Raw genomic sequence first — 18,818 nt, 5'->3', positions numbered from 1 at the left:
CGCCACCGGACCCTCTGACCACCACCAGCAAGCCGGGGCTCGAACCGGCAACCTTGTGATTACAAATTGAGCCACGATCGATAACTATGAAGGGAAATAATATGAAATAATAGTCTTTTATTATAGAAATTGCACTTTCTCTTGATTGGCAGTGACATTTTCCTCTAAGAGGGACAAGAAGACTCAAACCATGGCAAAAAAAAAAAAAAAAAAAAATGCCCCCCAAAGTATAACAGAACCTCACAACATCCTCAGTACAGGAGTAAATGGTTCAGGATTAACTTTAACTGAGTTATGTTACATCCCCAAAACTACCCTGCAGTGTCATTTGGGTGTTGTATCATGGATATGTGGTTGTTTTTTTGTTTTTAGATCGATTCAGGTTTCATGTTTCTGCTATCATACATCTTAAGGATGATGTATTTAAACCCTCTATTTACAGGAATTGTAGGTGTGTTAATATTTCAGTAGGACCACTATCTGAAAATATTAAAGTCTGGAGATCACACCTCCCCACTCTTCCATATTTGTTTATCTTTTATATAGTTGTTTATTATCAACGAAACGTTCAACTTTAACTGCCACCACATATTCCATAAATATTCCCAGTTATCCTGACTTATGCCTCATTTTTGCATTTTTTTTATTTGATGCCAATTACGTGTATCACATTTCTCATATAAATACCCACACATATGTACAGGTGCCCTTCTGTTATGTCAGCTACTATAATGAGGTGAAGAGGTGATGTGGACTAGCAATGGCATTTTTAAACTGAACTTCAATGTTTTATTTCTTTAACAAATCAACATGATGGGAAACCCAAAAACATGAAATTAACATACACAGCTGTCTTATTCAAGAGAGAACCTGAAACAGTTACATCACCAAAACTTGTGGCCACCAGCCTGCAGACATTCAGCTTCAATAAAACATTTAAAAAAACAAAAACCACAAAAAAAAAAAAACTTCAGTAGTGAAAATGGTTAATATTTATTTATAAAAATACAACATGTTACATTTAATATACATGATTATTGTTGCAGGCTGAAACCAAACGTCTCTAATTAGTCTCATCAAAGTGAGCTGCAAAAATTTTTGCTATTCTCTCCGTCTCTTTCTTCATGGATGACGGTGACATGTTGGGACGCTGCCGAGGGCCTCTGGGAGGTGGGGCGCTGTGAACCGATGAGTTCTGGTCCTGAAAACATGAAGCGTTAAAGTTAAAAAAAAAAAAAAAAACACAAGTTCTGAACTGCTAGCACACAGTGTACCAAGACAGCTTAGTTGCAGGGGAGGCTGAAGACAAATAAGTTAATTGATCTGAATCTTTTTTTGTGATTATATGACTCACAATTCACACACAACAAACCTTTGTTTGGTTAGCCTTCATGTTGTGAGACTGTCAGCTGCATGTATCAGCAACAAATGGCATGCCTGAACTAGTTTCTTTGAAAGGTCTCGTCATCATGCAGGGAGGAGAGGTGGTGCCAACAGTCACACCACCTCTCCAAATAAGTTCTAACTCTCAACTTCTCTGTTTTATTGTGCTCTTCAAAAAGTTGTAAAATTAAAAAAACAGGAGTGACAGTCATCTCCATTGATTCTTCTTTTTTGCATGTGACAGCATCTTATTGTATTGTACTGCAGTATTATATTGTGTTGTATATAAGACTTTTATTTTATTTTTATCTTTATATTGTTTTAGTGTACACTGAGGGCCGTGGGACCGTTTCAATTTCAAATTCTTGTGTATGGAATGTACATATGGTTTTTGACAATAAAGCTGTATTTGATTTATTATTTTTGTTTGTTTTAAATTATATTAAAATGATCAATTACATTAGAAGAGAGATCCAATCAGTGGTTTTAGAATTCATACTTTTTACTTAATCACATCCAAAGTTTGCAAAAATACAAAAATGTGTTGTTGGTTTAAAAAACAAAACAAAAAAACCCCAACATTTAAATGCTGGGCAAACACTGTGAATGAGATCAGAGAAAGTCAACCTGTTAGTGCTGCAGAACTGAGTGTTAAATTACACCGAATGTCAGTCTGGCATCACGCACATCACACATCATGCGAAAGATTATTCATAACACTGTGTGTACAGAAGGTTGGGCAAGTATATTTGCAAAACCATTAAATTATGCAAACATGAACAGATACATCAAAGGTAAAGGTTAATCTCTAACACCACTGTAAAAGTAACAGGAGTGGAGAGAGTGAACATATAAGCAGGCGTGACGGCCAAAAGCACTGCCCGTGGACAAACACTCACCGGGTTGCTGGATGCCTGGGAGAACGTGGGTGCTAAACGTATAGCTCTCATCGACGCCTCCAGTTGGTGGGAGGGGAGGAAGAAGTTTAGAACCTCTGCAGGAACAGAGCTTAATGGATAAAGTTAAAGAAAACACGTTCTCAGTGTGTTTTGAGGCAGTTACAACTGAAGAGGAGGGGAACTGTGTTTAAACACTCCCCAAAAACATGAAAGTAAATGTTCAGAAAAACAAAACAAAAAAAAATATCTGTTTGACCTCCACGGGAAAACTATATTAAGGGGAAGCGCATCTGAAGGTTGCCGGTTCGATCCCCGGGCTCTCAGTCCTGGTCGTTGTGTCCTTGGGCAAGACACTTCACCTACCGCCTACTGGTGATGGCCAGAGGGGCCGATGGCGCGATATGGCAGCCTCGCTTCTGTCAGTCTGCCCCAGGGCAGCTGTGGCTACAACTGTAGCTTGCCTCCACGAGTGTGTGAATGTGAGAGTGAATGAATAGTGGAATTGTAAAGCGCTTTGAGTGCCTTGAAAAGTGCTATATAAATCTAATCCATTATTATTATTCATTATTACACAGACTGTGAGCAACCACATGGGATTTAGTGTGTGTGAGTTTATGTTCAGCCTGCTCAGCAGGAACGTTTTCGCACTTCCACCTGTCAGTCTCCTTATGTCTAGATTGTTGAGATGAATGTTGAAATAAAACCCTAAAGACGCCACACAAGATGAAGCATTTACACACCTAACACAAGTTTTATAATGAATCACTGATTTGAACTGGCTCAGAAAAGCAAAAACCAACAGCATAACCTAACGGCCACAAATGAATCATGAAACACATTTAAAGATACCGTTGGAGGTGTGGCTCGTCTGAGGAGGCGGAAACACTGTGGGTGTCTGTGGTGTGCTGTTTGGCTGGTGATGAATCTGTGTCATGTGACCTCTTGTTAGGGCTGTTTAGTTCTTGTTGTTGTCTTTCACCTCCAGCATGTTGCGACGTTTCATCACCTCTCTCCAGATCTGAAGCATCTCCTGTGGAACCATTTAAGCTGCAGTCGTCTTCACTTTCCTCTTCCCTGTGCTTCCCACTGGGGTGACCCGATTCCATATCTACCAGCAGTTCCTTCTTGCCCTCATCTTCACTCAGGTCCAGGTGCTCTGGTCCCTCCAGGCTCTCCAGAGAGGCCAATTCAGGATCTGACAAGATGCTGGTCCAGGGACTGGTTTTGTCTGTTAATGAGGTCACCTCATTTAAAGGCCTCAGCTTCACTACAACCTCCTCATAATCCTCATCTGTCTGCTCATCCACATCATCGTCCTCTTCCTCTCTGCAACCTGTTTCTTCTTCATCACTCTCAGTCATTTTAGCCTTGCCACTTCGTCTGTCCTTTTCTTCCTCAGGCTCAGAGTCTGTGAGGTCCTCAGACACTTCTGCTGGTGTAAATGACAGAGGAGACGTGACTTCTGGGGAACAATGTGAAACTCTGTGAGGACTGGACGATCTCTCAGTGATTGCTTGTGTATTGCTGTCTCCAACAGGTGACACTGTTGAGCTACTCTGTGGGTTTGAAGGAATTGTTTCCAAGCGGTGTCGTTGTAGACCTGTGTAAAGAGACAGACAAAGTTTGAAGGGTTTGAGAAACACACATGCATGCAACATGTGTCTAAACCCAAAGCTGAATCTTTTTAGTTTTGTCTGGCTCACACAGAAGAAGTTAATAACATAAATGTAATTTGCATATAAAATAAATATAATGGGATATGAGAAAAACTGTACAATGAGCTCATTTAAATAACAAGCAGCAGAAGACTGTCAGTCTGCCCCAGGGCAGCTGTGACTACAACTGTAGCTGCCTCCACCAGTGTGTGAATGTGAGAGTGAATGAATAGTGGAATTGTAAAGCGCTTTGAGGGCCCGAAAAGTGCTATATAAATGCAATCCATTATTATTATTATTATTATTATTATTATTATTATAATAAATGGACTGGTTCTTATATAGGGCTTTTCTATTCTGAGCACTCAAAGCGCTTTACACAACTCGTTCATTCACCCAATCACACAAGCACTTTTCTCTTTTCTTAAGTTTTTTAGTTCTGTCTAACTAACATTCATACACACATCCACACTCCGATGGATGCATTGGAGAGCAAGCTGGGGTTAGCATCTTGCTTAAGGTTATTTGGCATGCAGACTGGAGCATACTAGGACCGAACCACCAACCTTCTGGTTAGGAGGTGACCTGCTCTACCAACTCTGCCAACTATGCATAAAAAAGCAAAACAAGAGAAATTAATAAAAATCAGATTTAAAAAGTTTTGTTTTTAACTGGCTTTTAAAAGAGTCCACCGATCTTAAGACTTGAGTCTGTGGGCCACTAAACAGAAGAATCTGTCTCCTTTTGTTTTCAGCTTAGTATTGGGCACCATCAGCAGGCCCTGGTCACAGAACCTCAGGGGCCTGCCATAGACATATGTTAGTAGAAGCCCTCTGGTATAACCTGGTGTCTGTCTGTGAAAAGCTCTCCAAGTTTGCCAAAGAACCAAGAGGTTCTAATTATTTCAGTTTTGTCTTGGTTTAGTTGAAGAAAACTGTCTGCCATCCACTGTTTAACAGTGTCTAGGCACTTCAATAAACTGCTAAGTTTTCAAATTTCATTTGGGTGAAATGAGGTGTAGAACCAATTATCATCTGCAGAGCAGAGATAAGAGATGCCCTTAAAGGTTGACAGAATGTGCCCAAGGGGGACCAAATACAATAAAAACAGCAGAGGCCCCAAAACAGAAACCTTGAGGTACACCAAAATGAACTGGATAAGGGGAGATCTGTGCTTTGAAGTAGCTACAGAAAATGATCTGTCAGACAGGTATGAAGAGAATCCCTCCAACCAGATACTGATATACCAACCTAGTACTTCAGCCTATTAAGCAGAATGAAACGTTCAGCTGTATCAAAAACTGAGGTAAGGTCCAACCTGAGCAGCAGAGAACAGTTTCCCCTGTTGCTCGGCCTCAAAATGTCATGTGATACTCTCAGAAGAGCCGTTTCAATTCAATGAAATCTACAAAAACCTGATTGAAAGTGGTCAAGAATGCTGTGCTGATCCAGAGCAGCAGTTAACTGGTTGACCACAACGTCCTCTAGGACCTTAGCAGTAAATGGATGAACTCACCACTGATGATGTTGTGGACTTCTCCGACTAACTGGTTTGACTTTAGTAGAAGCTGAGATGAGCTGTACTCCGAGTCCCTCCGTTTCTCATGTTTATTGTGACTTTCCTGCTCTGGCATAGGTGGGAATGTAGGAGTTGAAAGTTTGCGGCTGAAATATTTCTGAATGTTGTCAAGCTCGCTCAGTTTTTTCCTGTAAGAAAAGAAACAAAGCTCAGGCTCTGCATCAGTCATAAATGGTTAAACAATGCAGTGTCCATAAACTGGTACCTGAGTGCTGAGAACAGGATCGAGCTGGAAGGATTGATGTCACCTGCACTGCTGCTGTGAAAGGACTGAGACGCTGTTTGCTCCTGCAGACTTTGATGGTACAGGCGTACATTGTCCATGTGCTCAGAATGACGGTCACTCTCACTGGACCTGCAGCAGTCATTACAATAACATATAAATACAGTTGCAGACTTTATATTGTAGCATGTGGCAATGAATAAAACTATGCAAGGACCGGTTCTGCAAAGCACCAGTTCTGTGCCAATACCAATGTTTAAAATAATCTGATAGCAGACGCTTGTGTTCTTTTGTTTTGTTGACATTTTGTGACAGGAAAACGAATTAATCCCCATTGCACAAACACAGTATTATACACAGTACTTACACTACACTCATTTATTTGTATTTTGTTTCCAAAGGGGTCAGACTTGTAATTTTTTGAAGTGGTCTTGTGCAATAGTTCTCCAGACTTTCTGAAGGTTTTTGGAGGACATTGGCTGCTTTAAACTCATTTTCAGTCCATATCATTTTCAGAGACCAGTGTTTTTTTAATTTTATTTTTGTAAAATATTATTTTATTTTACACAAGAAGTGGAAACTAAACTAAACTGTGTCACCAATGTTAAAACTGTTTTTTTGCCTAAATGCTTAATTGTTTGTTTCCAGATTTATACGTTTCAACAAATCGCTGCACATATTTCTGATTTTCATGGCAAAATACAAAGAAATGAGGGGAGGCTTAAGGCTTACTTACTTACTGTAGATATACAAAAACCTGCCCTAATGTTTTTCAGTCCTCAATGTGTCTAAACTAAGTGATACACATTTATGAGACTGGATCTCAGGAATAAGGACCACAAAAATGATGAAACACAGCTGATGAACATCTTCCATTGCCTTACTGGCTGCAAATATTCTAACAGATGATCGGCACAACCATGGTGTGAATAAAAACCTTTCAGAGAACAGCCTGTTCGTGTGGTCGGGTGATGAGATCTTCTGCTCAGGGAACCTGCTGATGTGAGAGGGAAAGCTGCTGTATGTGGCTGTAGTCTGGTAGCTGAGAGGAAAGGCCTGGAACAAACCCTGCCAGACAAACACCTTCTGGTTTGTTTCAAATTTTGAGAAAGCCATCAAGAGTAAAAAAATCTGTTCAAGCAGTCTGAGTTCTCTCACCAATGAGTTTTTGGCAGCTTCTTCACTCACAGATAGTCTCTGCCAGCGTAAATCTTGGACCCCCTTCAGTGGAGTGATGGACACTTTAAGCTGGCCGTGACACTGGCCGCCAAAGTCTGTGATGTTGTACCAACCGCACACTGATGGGAAGCCACAGACTAAAGGGGACAGGTCTACAGAGGCAAATCCAATCACCCTGTCCAGCTCTATGGAAGCAAAATGAAAATGAATAAATTAATCCTTCAAAAACATTAAAGCAACACAAACAACGGGGTGAAACAGCTCCTGTACCTCCTTTATGCCAGACTTTAAACACAAGGGATTGTTGTGGATCAACCAGGAGCTGCTTTGATAGCCTGGAAATTTGAAACAAACACATTAGCCTGATGTTTGATCAGTAGGTTATTTAAGTTGAGGTCTGTGAAGTTATTCAACCTGCACTCGTGCTGATGGTCCCACACAGGGGAGTCTGTGTTAGCTATCACAGCCGTGGACACTGGTTCAGCAGAGTCAGCAGTGGCGTATGAAACACAGCAACATGGCATCCCTTCACTGCGTTCTGCGAGGGGACAGCCTGATGGAAAAGACAAACATGTTGTTGTTAGTGAACTGTACGTTTTGTTTCTGTTTTGCTTTCTTTTTTTTTAGAAAAAAAAAAGGCACAAGACATCAGGTCACACCTTTCAGGTTCAGGTGCATGGCCCGATCCACTGTGACTGTCACAGGGAAAGATTCATCTGTACTCTGTTCCGTGTGCTGCACAGATGAGATGTCTGGAGTGGCTCTGGAGGATTTATACTTGTGTTTGCTCTGTGCTGATGATTTTCTGAGTGTAGATGGAGAAAGGACTTGATCTCTTTCTTCCATGTCCTCTGATACCAGTTCTTCCTGACTGTCAGAGTCCACCTGAGTCTCAGCTCCAGTAGGTATTTCTCCTGGATCTGAACCGCCTGTCAAGGTGATGTGTACCCTGAGAGCTGCTCCTTGTAGATCTGCTGCTGAGCGCCTGAACAGAGGGTACACTCCTGTGAAAATACAAAATTTATTACACTCTGAAATATGGAGACGATTTTACTAAAGCATTGCTGAGCAGTTATTTCATACCACTTAGCGTCAGCTTCTGCTTGGAAGTCTTTGCAAGCGAGGACAGATCGACGAATGCTGAGCCCACCAGTCGGTCTGTGTCACTGGGCCTTCTGGTTTTATTTTTCTTAAAGGCAACCCACACCTGCACCTCCAGCCTCTCCTCCCTTAGATACCACATTAAAGGCTGCGTACGTCTCAGTTCAACAGTCCTACTTCCTTCAAAACTCACTGTGGCCTTGTCTTCCCCTGCGCCTTCATCAGCAGATGGGTGTTTCAGGTGAGAACAGAAGGCGTCTCGGTCATAGAACTTGTACCTGATGTAGCAGTAGGTGGAGCGCAGCAGCTCACTGTGCCCAGGTAGCAGCAAACAGTGGATGGGTAGCCACACTCTAGGCATGGTAAAGGTCAGCGAGAGTTTTCTCATGCTCTCTTCAAACAGTTCTTCTTCATCCTGCATCATGGAACTGTCAGTCAGGGTATTTTCCCAGCCTAAACCCTGAGCAGCTTTAATGACCCTTTCTCTATCAGAGTGGTGAGCGAAGCTAATGGAAAGCTCTAGGCCTCCGACCAAGATGTGCTGGTGCTGAGAAGAACTTGCTTCAAGACTTATATAAACTCCAAACCAGCCAGAAATACCTACATATGTGGAAAAAGAAAAACTCTGACAAAGTCTTAACAAAAAATAACTGCTTTAACTATTTTAAGCCCAACATACCTGTTCTTTTGTTGATGAGCTCAGACAGAGGTATTTTCACAGTCCCCAACATTAAATCTTTAGATTTGGAAACGTTCACACCTACAAAAGAAAAAAAAAAAAAAAAAAAAAAAAAGGACAATATTAGAAACAAATACTGCTAATAAAATTTTTACACAATAATGTTTCAAAAATTTTAAATACATGTTTGTTTGTTTTTTAACTTGACATTATGCTGCCAAAAAGCAAAGGTATCCTCCAATGTCCCATCCTGGATCAGCTCTTTTACAAACTTTTCCAACGCATTGATGTTTATCTCACTGTTAAATGGTGTATAACGAAAAATATTCACAAACTAGGGCTAACATTCATGACGATTCTTAATATCTAGATCAGTCAGTTATTGCACGGGTGTATATGATATAATATATAAAAAAAAAAAAAACTATGACAATTTCTTTAAGGCTCCACTGATGGGTAAAGAAAAGATAAATAAAAAGTAAAATAAATGATTAATGGTCTCAAGTTAAACATAATCAGAAAACTGTAACATAATATACTTTAGGCAAGTTAAATGTAAGAGTAACCTCATTTCACAAAGAGTGCACTGAGCTCACTTAAACTTTTACGATTGTCTCGGTTCCACACAGTGAAGACAGCAGAAGCCTGTTCCAGCTGCTCAGCAAGGCTGAAGGTTTCTCCGCTGCTGGTCTGAGCAAGCAGATCACAGGACACCTCCATGTGGTGGTCGAACTCGGGGCAGAAAGCCTTTGCTGCTGTGCGGGTGCACCTCCTTTCACTCTCGGGCAAGAAAGAAAGCTGGACTGTGATGAAAGTGTTCAAACCAACGCCGACAAAGTAGCTGAACCTCTCATCTTGTTCTGATAATATCCTGAAATAGCAGAGGCAGTATTTCTAAATACTAATTTGGGCATTATGGTTTCAATACACATAAAGAAGAAATGAGCGAATACTTTTATTTTGATCAGATGAAATTTGCCACCAATCTCAGAATGAACAAAAATAAAACAGCAGAGTCTCAACAACTGTAGATTTGGTGCACATCATCAGCTCTTAATCCTACATCCTAACCCAAATATTTTTATCAAAGTGAGCAGGTGTACAGAAAATCTGTTCTAATTAATGAGCTTTATCATACATAGATGAAATAAAAAAGGCAAATTGTCCAGAGGTCAGTAATAGTGATGTACCTTGCGGCAGCCTTCAGACCACATGCTCTGTGCACTTGAACCACGAGTGTCACAACTCGAGAGGCAGCTCCTCTTCCAGTGTGTCCTTCAGGTCTCACAGGCCTGTGCTTGTATCGAATGCAAACATCTAACAGTCCTACAAAAACAAAAGCAATAACATTCAGATACGGCCTGTATCTATATATTCCTATTAGCATGCGTGCATAATTATGTGTGTATACCTGAAGGCTGAGGTTGGTGTACTGTGGGACTCTCTGTCCTGGGAATCAGGGGCAGAGAGAACATCTGAGCCTCATCAGGAGTTTGCCTCTGCATGGTAACCATGGCACACAGCTTGGACAGTGGAAGCATTCCTCTGGCCACGAGCTGATCTCTCACATTTGGATAGTAATATCTACAGAGAGACATTATATTGATCACAAAAAGAAAACAAGTTGAGCCAGTTACAATTAAGACTGATTACTTTCACATAAATTCTGATTTAAGTTAGTGGATCTCAAAATTCTGTCTGGCATGCCCCCACTACACCTGGTTGTCTGTACACACACATGCAGCTTGAGAATCACTTCACTAAAGACACTAAAGAGTAATGCTGCAGACCTGTATATCATTACCGTATGCACAACTGAGCATTTAGAAATAAAGTATTTTCCTTAACAGGATACAGTGTGATACTCACTGATTAAAAACATACAAAATGCACTAGATTTATGTAATGAAACAAAATTTACAAAAGCTGCCAAGGAAGTAAAGTTTTCTGTGCTCCTTGTACCTAATGAAACTTTAAGTAAAGTTTAAAACCTATTTTTACAGAGGGCACTTCAGCTAAAACAGGAAACCAAAACATTACCATTCCTGGGGTAAAAATATTAGGCTTATAATCAGCATTTTAACTGTGGTAAACATCATTTCATTATTTTATTAAAGTTTAAATGATACATGGATGACATAACAGCATCCACAAACCTGCACCACACTTCAAACTGGATGCCTCCACCGCTGCTGAGACCTTGACTTGAGAGAGAGCCGAGTAGCAGCCTCTGGACAGGAACTCCTTCAGGAGCCAGGAGCACATGAGTCTCTGTGTGACCAAACACCGGGTCAGGAACACAGAGCGTTGTGGTGGTACGAAATGGTTTCAGGTTCACAGCTGTTGGGATGTGATTAAGCTTGGAATGATTCAGAGGGAATAGAAACATCTTATGATGAAGATTTGAAATGATTAGGTGGCCTTACTGCTCTCTATGAGGTTTTGGTCCATGTCTGCAGCAGAGTTGCCCTCCTGACAGGGGAAGCTGTACTGGATGTAGCAGTCTGCCTCACCCCACACTGTGGACTGCAGAGGAGTCATCCCACTGACCCTCTCCACCCTTACCACAAAAACATGCTCTCTCATAGATTCTACATGTGCTGCAGTCACCTGAGGGAGCAGAGCAGTTAATGTTTGTTTGTTTTCATACCAACACATTAGAGAAAGAAAGGGAACAAACAAGTTGTGTTGAAGTTTGGTGTTAACGTTTTCATGAATATTTATTCTACCAAGTCACATTCATGAGTTGTGAGGTTTTAAGGATCTAAATTAACAAAAAACAACAACAACAAAAAAGCATTGCAGCGAGTTTCCATAAAAACTCAATAGGGACAAATGTAAATTGTGCAGATTTATTTATATTTATATTTTGGTCTGTATTGTGTGCCAGCACATATTTAAAGTGGAATTTTCTCTATACTTTCTATTAAAATAAAATAAAAAAAACTGCCAGACTAATCTATTTGACAAGTATTATGCAGCCAATGGTAACACCAACCTTTGTTTGTGAATGTGGATGGTGATCAAGCAGATGAACTGGTCTCACAAGATGAGGCAACGAGTCATATTCTTCATCTCTCGTACGCTGGAGGGAAACGATCTGCTCTGATTGGCCCATAGCCAAAACAACCCTGAGGTTTCCTTTACAGCTCCCTGAGAACACATCAATGACAGGCATGTAGCAGTCCACCCCTAAAACAGGGTACTGCGCCTGCAGGAGGAGGTGGGTGATCTTTGGATCCCTGAAGGGGACAGACATATTTTAGTAAACATGTTAGTATGTTCTATACTTTGTCATATATTTTAGGAATCCACTTAGTGACTAGAATGTAGGGTAACTGCCTTTTACAATACATTCTTGGTGTATGTAAACCTGGGATACTAAAAGTTTTCACTGCTCTTCCCTCTCAGATATTATTATTGTGATTCCAATTTATAGGACTGTCAGCTAAATAACAATTACAATTGTTAATCAGTGGATAACGTTCTCAAAGCGTTGGTATATGAACAGTCAAAAAAACTAAACATCAAAATATAATTCCCAGGCACAAATGGTGTAGCATTCACATTTAACTAATTCCTTCAGTCAAAAACTCAGAGATACTTTTTGCAAACAAATAAATGGTCAGCTGACCAGCTAGCAACTGTAATATTTCATAATTATCCTATATTATTGTTTACCTATCTTACCTGAATGACATGTAGAACTGATGAAGAGGCAATTTAACTAGGCCAAGGAGTCGATCCTGCCCTGAGCTTCTAGTCTTCTGCCACACTTCTATGACCATCATATTATTCTTCATCCTCTCCAGCAGCTTAGCTGTTAAGGCCACAGGTGTCACCTAAAACAGAGAAATGTAAAGAGTGTATTTAGATCAAGCTGCAGGCACTGAGAAATCATCAATGATCCCGACAACTAAAAATGCCAGACTAAAAAAAAGGATTAAAGCCTGGAACATAAAACAGTTTTAAAGATAATAATAATAAGTAATAATTATAATAATAATAATTATAATAATAATTATATTATTATTACTACATTTAATTAATCTACATTTACTTTTCACTAATTCTGAAGTGTCTGTTTGTTGCATCCATGTAGTTTTAATTGATTCAACAAACAGCTTCCAAATCTGGTAGCTTCTGGAATAAACAAATAAACAAAACGCCTGCCAGGTAAAACAGACTAATGTATGCATTGATTTTTATGTCAGATGCCTTTACTGAAGGAACCCCAAGAGGATTTGTTTCTCCTCCTGGTCTCCAACCAGGGATTTTTCCCATGATAGACAAACAGATAAACCACTACTCTGTGAAGCCACAGAATAATTTCTAATGCTAGTTTATGCTAATTTATTCTTATGTTAATTTTACTACTAGTTTCTTGTAGAATAGCACAGTATCACGTACATAAATAAAATATTAAAAAAAACATGTAACAATATGTAAAGCTTTTAAAACAACAGTCAAAAATAAAAAACTCATAATGCTCCCATATACTCCTTTATTACAAAAAACAGCTTTGTGCAAACTCTTTGTAGATCCAGAAAAAAGACTTAAGAGAAAAAGTAAGTTTTATGTCTTTTGTTTTGTGGATTCAGTTTGCAAAAACATTATAGTAATTTCCCTTCATAAATAAGATCATTCCAATGACGTACAAAGCCAGGCAGCAAACTTTAAATGTGGTGAGAATAATGGACCTGCAGCACTTACCTGAACAAAGTTAAACGTAGGGTTTGGCTGACCCCAGCTGACAACAGATCTTGCCGGCTCATCACACCAAAACAGTTTACAGTTCAAATAAACATTCGGAGCCTGCAGAGGCCCACAGTTGAAGTTCTTCCCATCTGGTACCATGAGTAAGGCATGCAGCAGGGCCTCAGGTTCCTCCTCCACCTGCTGCCACGATTTAGGGGGAGATGTTTGATAGCCGGAAATAGGAGCAGGTTCCCTGGAGGGTCTCTGAGGTGTCCAAACATTCAGCCTGGCTTCTTCAAAAGAACTAGCCGGTAACTCCTCTCTGCCATTGGTAGCATGCTGGGTTCTGAGGCCCACCTGTCTCTCAGGACTTTGTGACGGTGACATGTCTCTCCAAGTCACCTTGCTTTTACTTTTTTCAGAGGAGAAACCTTTACTGTGTGCTCCAAGTTCTAGTGAAACCTGCAAAACACATCAACATTACTTCTGTGACAGTTGCTTCCAAACATTACTTCCTGAGTAAAAGAAGCAAGCCAATGAAAATATATTGCCTTGAGAGGTCCAAACTCCCATGTTTCACTGTTGCCTTCTCTCTGAACAGGCAACACGACAGACTGACTCAGCTGCTCGTTCTGCAGCAGACTGCGCAATGGATGAATTGCCTTACCAATGGCAACAGGCTGCAACACAGGATATAGCGATTTAACACATAGTACACCCGAGCATTTAAAAGAAAACAGCAATGATCTTTTTTTATATTTAATGGAATCACAGCCATGTGTTTGTAGAACATGTTAGAAATACAATAACAGACTCTTCAATATTTTAATCACACTTGTGTTATTGTCTGAAAATGTGTATGTCAAAAATATTTTAACTTCAAAACAACCAGTTAATTAAAAATAATCATAACGTAAAGCCTTTGTTAAGAAAAACAGTAGCTCACATATCATGAAATAACTGACAAATTTCAACAAAATCAAATTACTAATAGTCAGCCTGAAGATACTTACTTTCCTTTGGTCACTCTTTCGTGAGTAAATCTTGAAAATCAGATCAGTTCTCCACCACTGTTCAACTGTGGCTGTACTGAAGTTGACAGGAAACACAGAGAGATGATGGAAGTTCACCACTAAAAAACATAATGTTTGTCAGTCACAAACCTGAAGCACCACAAGCAGCACTTTTCACTTGGGATGATTTCATTAAAGCAGATTCTCAATGGTCATACCTCTTCCTGTGACTTTACTGGAAACAACTCTGGTCACTTCCCCATCTCGGCTTGCCTTACTGCGATCATGTCGATTTGAAGTCACTGGGAACGAATACTCAACAAAATATGTACTAAAAGAAGAAAATGACATACGGTTTTGTCCCTAAAAGTTTGTATTTTTTATAACAAAGTCAGTGATTTGCATCATCATCATTATTATTATTATTATCGTTATAATTATTATTAGCATTATGATCAACAAGATTTTAAATGTTTTCCTAACCATTTCCTGGCAATTAATGGCCGAAGTGGTTTTCCTTTATTTGAGGTTTTTCTGGGTGTTGTGGGTGAGCTGCCAGCTGGTACAGTCAGAGACTCAATCGTCACTCTTGCCAGCCGCACCGAACTCAGCAAAGTCAGCTGCTCTGCACTCAGGAGAAAATGGATATTCCCACCATCTCCTGACCGCTGATTCTCTGAATTGTGGCTGGACACAGAAAAACACAGTTCCCAACCATTTCATGCATCTAAGAACAACCTGAGCCTCTGAAAGAAGTTCTAGCTCTGACTTAAAAAGAATACGTAAAGGCCCTCACCCTTCACTAATCTTGGGTGCAGACTCAGTCAGCTTTTTTGCCTGATCTTTACTTGAAGACACGATCCCTTGGCACTCCTCCTCAGTGTCAGCTAATGTGGTACCTGTAATCTGAAAGAATGACAGTTATACTAGAAAATCTGTTAAACTGACAAAGCTTACTTTACCAAAATTTAAAAAAACAAACATATAAAAGTCATCTAGTTACAGGAGTTTTGTAGAACAAATTTTCCAGCAAGCTCTGATCATACTGTGGATCATTGAGCTCGCTATCGCTACAGACACTGCTATGACCAGAAAGAGAATCAGGGCAGGGGCCTTGTCCATCCCAGAGAGGAAAAGCAGAAGTAGAGCTTTAAAGAAAAGAGAAAAAAAGGGAAAACTTTAAGTAAAAATACAACATCGTACATCTGCATCTGGATATAAATTCAAACATGGATACCTGCCAAGTACCAGATCCACAGCTCTGTTGTCTATGTCAGCAGGTCCGTCCAAGCCACTGTCTGAGATTACAGTAACATCATCAGAGTGCTTCAGAGTTAAATCAGTGTGAAGGATATTTTCAAGAAACATCCCAGAAGGAGAAGACAAGGGCCTGCAAAGAAAAGAAGAAAGTCTTACAGAAAGTGAATTGGTAAGAGAGAGGAAGCACTATTTTTTTTCAACACTAACTTTGGCAGAGGTTGGATGTTATCCTTTGGTAGAAGCAGTGGAGTATCTTTCAGAGCCGCCGCACTATCGGTGTCAGATTTCAAAGCTGATATAACCATTGCATTTCTGAGTTTGTTTCCACGGTGGAGAATAACTGAGATGAAAGAAATAAAATTTCAAAATATAGATATGCGTTTCTGCAAACTGATAATGCATGGATGCTTAAACAAACCTGAAATGATATCATTAGTTGGTTGATTTAAAGGATTCACAGCTGTTTGACTGTTCTGAGATCTGTTTGTTGTTGGCATCTGATTTTCAAGCGTCTCTTCTTCGTCCCTCTGTGCATTTTGGAAATATAAGTGGTCCTTCCCTCTGAAAATATTATAGCAACGAATAAAGTAAGATCACTGTCCTCTGATTTAAAAATGGCACTGCGTATGCCAAGATATGAGATGCTGTGCAGGTGTTTGAATTCAACTCTAAACCTTGGTGTGTTTCCGCCACTGCTCTCGGCTGATTCTTTCCCGTTGTTGGCTGAAAGCAACCTGTGCTGTGAGGGCACGGTCACTGGGGTGACTTGTCGTCGCTCGGTGCTGAGGTCTGTGTGGGGACCGGAGCCGCTGCTGTCATAAGCTTCTGTCAGTGGCTCCAAACTAAGAGCTACCTGATGAGGGGTGTAAGAAAAAGCTTAGATGTGGACTGTCCTCAATGTCACAAACTGAGTGAGCAAAGCCCAATTTCAATACAGCCAATAATACTCAGATCCAAATAAGCACTTGGCAAGTAAATATGATTTTAAGTCTACACTCACCTGTAGCTCTCCCAGCTTTTCAGACGTTGGAGATACAAGAGTGTAAAATCCACTGATTGACTGTGATAGTGACAGGTGGGAGATGCCAGTGACCTGAGCTCGTGCAACTGGCAGATGATCTGGTTTAGTTAGGGCTTCCAGCACCAAAGAGCCCATATCTGTTGATGAACAGCATAATGGAGATTAAAAGGAAATCGAAGCAGCATAGCAAACTCAAGAGCATCAACCTCTCCTAACTACCTGTAAGGTAAGAGGTGAACTGTTTTGGGCCACAGCGGATGGGGAAGCGAGCTGTGGTCTTGATAGTTTTCTGTGCCAGCTGTGATCCATCTCTGGGAAAGAAATGTGTACCGTCGGACGACTCTCCCCACCAGCGCAGCCTGATGAACGTTGCAGATGGTGGCTTGTGAACTGTCCATAAAACTCGGCCTATGGTCACCTTCAGGAAGCATCTGAGCTGGCCCTCGACCAGAGGTGGGAGACTAGTGGATGGGGACACATCACTGGGGACTGCAAGAGATAAAGTGGAAACACAAAGAAAGTAATAAAAAGAATGGGATGTTCAGTTTACCTATATTTTCTTTTATTGGCTTGAAAAACATTGGACAAATATAACAGATTGGATATGACAAATTATATCAAGCCTTCCTCTAGAAAGAAAAACATGTACTGAAAGATTTTACCTAATGTTTTTCTTTAAACGAATGAAAAATATTAGGTTAAAGAGGGAAAATTTTACTGTCAAAGTTACTTTAACCCAAACTAAAAATCACACTGACAATACTGTTCTAACTTCAGCGGGATATAACTGGTTATATGGGGCTTTCAGTTAGGTCGTATGTTACAACATAGATCCACAGAGATTTAAATCAGACCTAAATAAATTTACAGCAAAAAACACCAATGCTTATACGTTCAATGGATATTTTATAAGTTCTTTTAATATCGCCCATTGCTCTATTAGATTGAGATCTAATGACTGTGAAGGCTAGTTACGTACAATGAACTCTTTGCCATGTTCAAGAAACCAACATTAGACAATTTGAGCTTTGTGACATTGTACCCATCAAAAAATGGATACAATGTTCAGTAAAGGGATGGACATGGCCAGCAACATTACAAAGGAAGGCTGTGTTTTGTTTTTTAAACAGTTCTCAGTAAATACATACTAAGGGGTTCAAAGTGTGCCAAAACAATATCCCCACAGCCTTACACCACCAGCAGCAGCCTAAACAGGCGTACTTTAATCTTACACCAACTTGCCATGTATTAACAAGTATTTTGGTATCTCTTATGAAATCAATACAGTCTTGTTTATGCATAAACACCACAAAAACGAAAAAGGAATAAAACAGAAACCGATTGAAGGCGCCCGTTTTAAAGAGAGATTGTATACTTTGCCTTTAGCTTTAGCATATTTTGACAAAACCACAAACAAAGGTTGCATAAAGTTGACTGCTAGAGCTACACGTAAACAAACAAAAGAGATTTGTGAAGACCGGCGAAACAAACCGAAAGACAGTGCATACAAAACAGACAGTACATAGAGAAATGTAACTAATAAGTAAGTAAACATTTGAGGCTAATCTGAGGCTGACAGCTGTCGGTAACATTACAGTAGCTAACGGCTAGCTAAACTGAGTTTACCTTTCTTTTTGCTGCCTGCAGTTCTGGCGGACCTCTGCTTTCTGCTCTTCATCCCTCAGCTCAGTAAGCATGGACTGTAACTAACAGCCAGGCCAAAGCACAGTCAGAGACGTTAGCAGGCATGTTATCGCTCTGCAGCTAACTTATAATCCGTTAAACGCAGCTGAGTGAGCGGCACACACACACACCCACAGACACTCATAATACAAACAGCAGCGCGGAAAACTGTTCCCGAGCAACGAACTACCCCGCTTCCGCTGCCGCTGCTTTTCACAGAGGCATTCTGGGAAAGTGAGTTAATTTTTGCTGCGATGTTTTTTTTTAGAGCTATTGAATAGATTCATTCATAATAAAAATGTGGAAAACTACGACTACACAATTACTGAGCAGCATGATAACCGCCACGAGGGAGGATTTATTACACTTATATTTATGGCATTTACATTGTGTTGTACTAATACAGTAACTAACAGTGTACAATGTCTATCTTAATTATGAGGTTT

At 40.2% G+C, this 18,818-nt stretch overlaps 1 protein-coding gene across 1 annotated transcript; it reads right to left on the bottom strand.

Annotated features, from left to right (window-relative positions):
• Positions 1-969: 969 nt before the first annotated feature.
• c2cd3 (C2 domain containing 3 centriole elongation regulator) lies at positions 970-18,644 on the bottom strand. Its single transcript, XM_026192373.1, has 33 exons — positions 18,316-18,644; positions 16,909-17,178; positions 16,669-16,826; positions 16,343-16,521; positions 16,087-16,229; positions 15,876-16,008; positions 15,646-15,798; positions 15,412-15,556; positions 15,205-15,314; positions 14,892-15,095; positions 14,627-14,739; positions 14,409-14,527; positions 13,947-14,075; positions 13,411-13,857; positions 12,388-12,539; positions 11,696-11,939; positions 11,124-11,307; positions 10,854-11,037; positions 10,109-10,281; positions 9,888-10,023; positions 9,294-9,568; positions 8,698-8,778; positions 8,001-8,618; positions 7,577-7,921; positions 7,332-7,470; positions 7,188-7,252; positions 6,897-7,102; positions 6,676-6,806; positions 5,721-5,870; positions 5,453-5,643; positions 3,132-3,882; positions 2,283-2,391; positions 970-1,201 (listed from the first exon to the last, which is right to left on the bottom strand). Exons 1-33 carry the CDS (start codon positions 18,365-18,367, stop codon positions 1,064-1,066), a joined length of 6,627 nt encoding a protein of 2,208 aa, XP_026048158.1. The 5' UTR covers positions 18,368-18,644; the 3' UTR covers positions 970-1,063.
• Between the last annotated feature and the right edge of the window lie 174 nt (positions 18,645-18,818).

The sequence above is a fragment of the Astatotilapia calliptera genome, chromosome 14 (genome assembly GCF_900246225.1).
Source record: "Astatotilapia calliptera chromosome 14, fAstCal1.2, whole genome shotgun sequence".
Lineage (NCBI taxonomy): Eukaryota > Metazoa > Chordata > Actinopteri > Cichliformes > Cichlidae > Astatotilapia > Astatotilapia calliptera.
The sequence above is the reverse complement of the archived record's forward strand: the minus strand, read 5'-3'. Positions and strand labels throughout refer to the sequence as shown.

Coding starts and splice junctions, on each gene's coding strand:
- c2cd3 (XM_026192373.1), bottom strand. CDS start 18,367: ATGAAGAGCAGAAAGCAGAGGTCCGCCAGAACTGCAGGCAGCAAAAAG. Junction 16,827..16,908: donor GTTCACCTCTTACCTTACAG/GTAGTTAGGAGA, acceptor GTTCATCAACAG/ATATGGGCTCTTTGGTGCTG. Junction 13,858..13,946: donor GGGAGTTTGGACCTCTCAAG/GCAATATATTTT, acceptor TGTGTTTTGCAG/GTTTCACTAGAACTTGGAGC.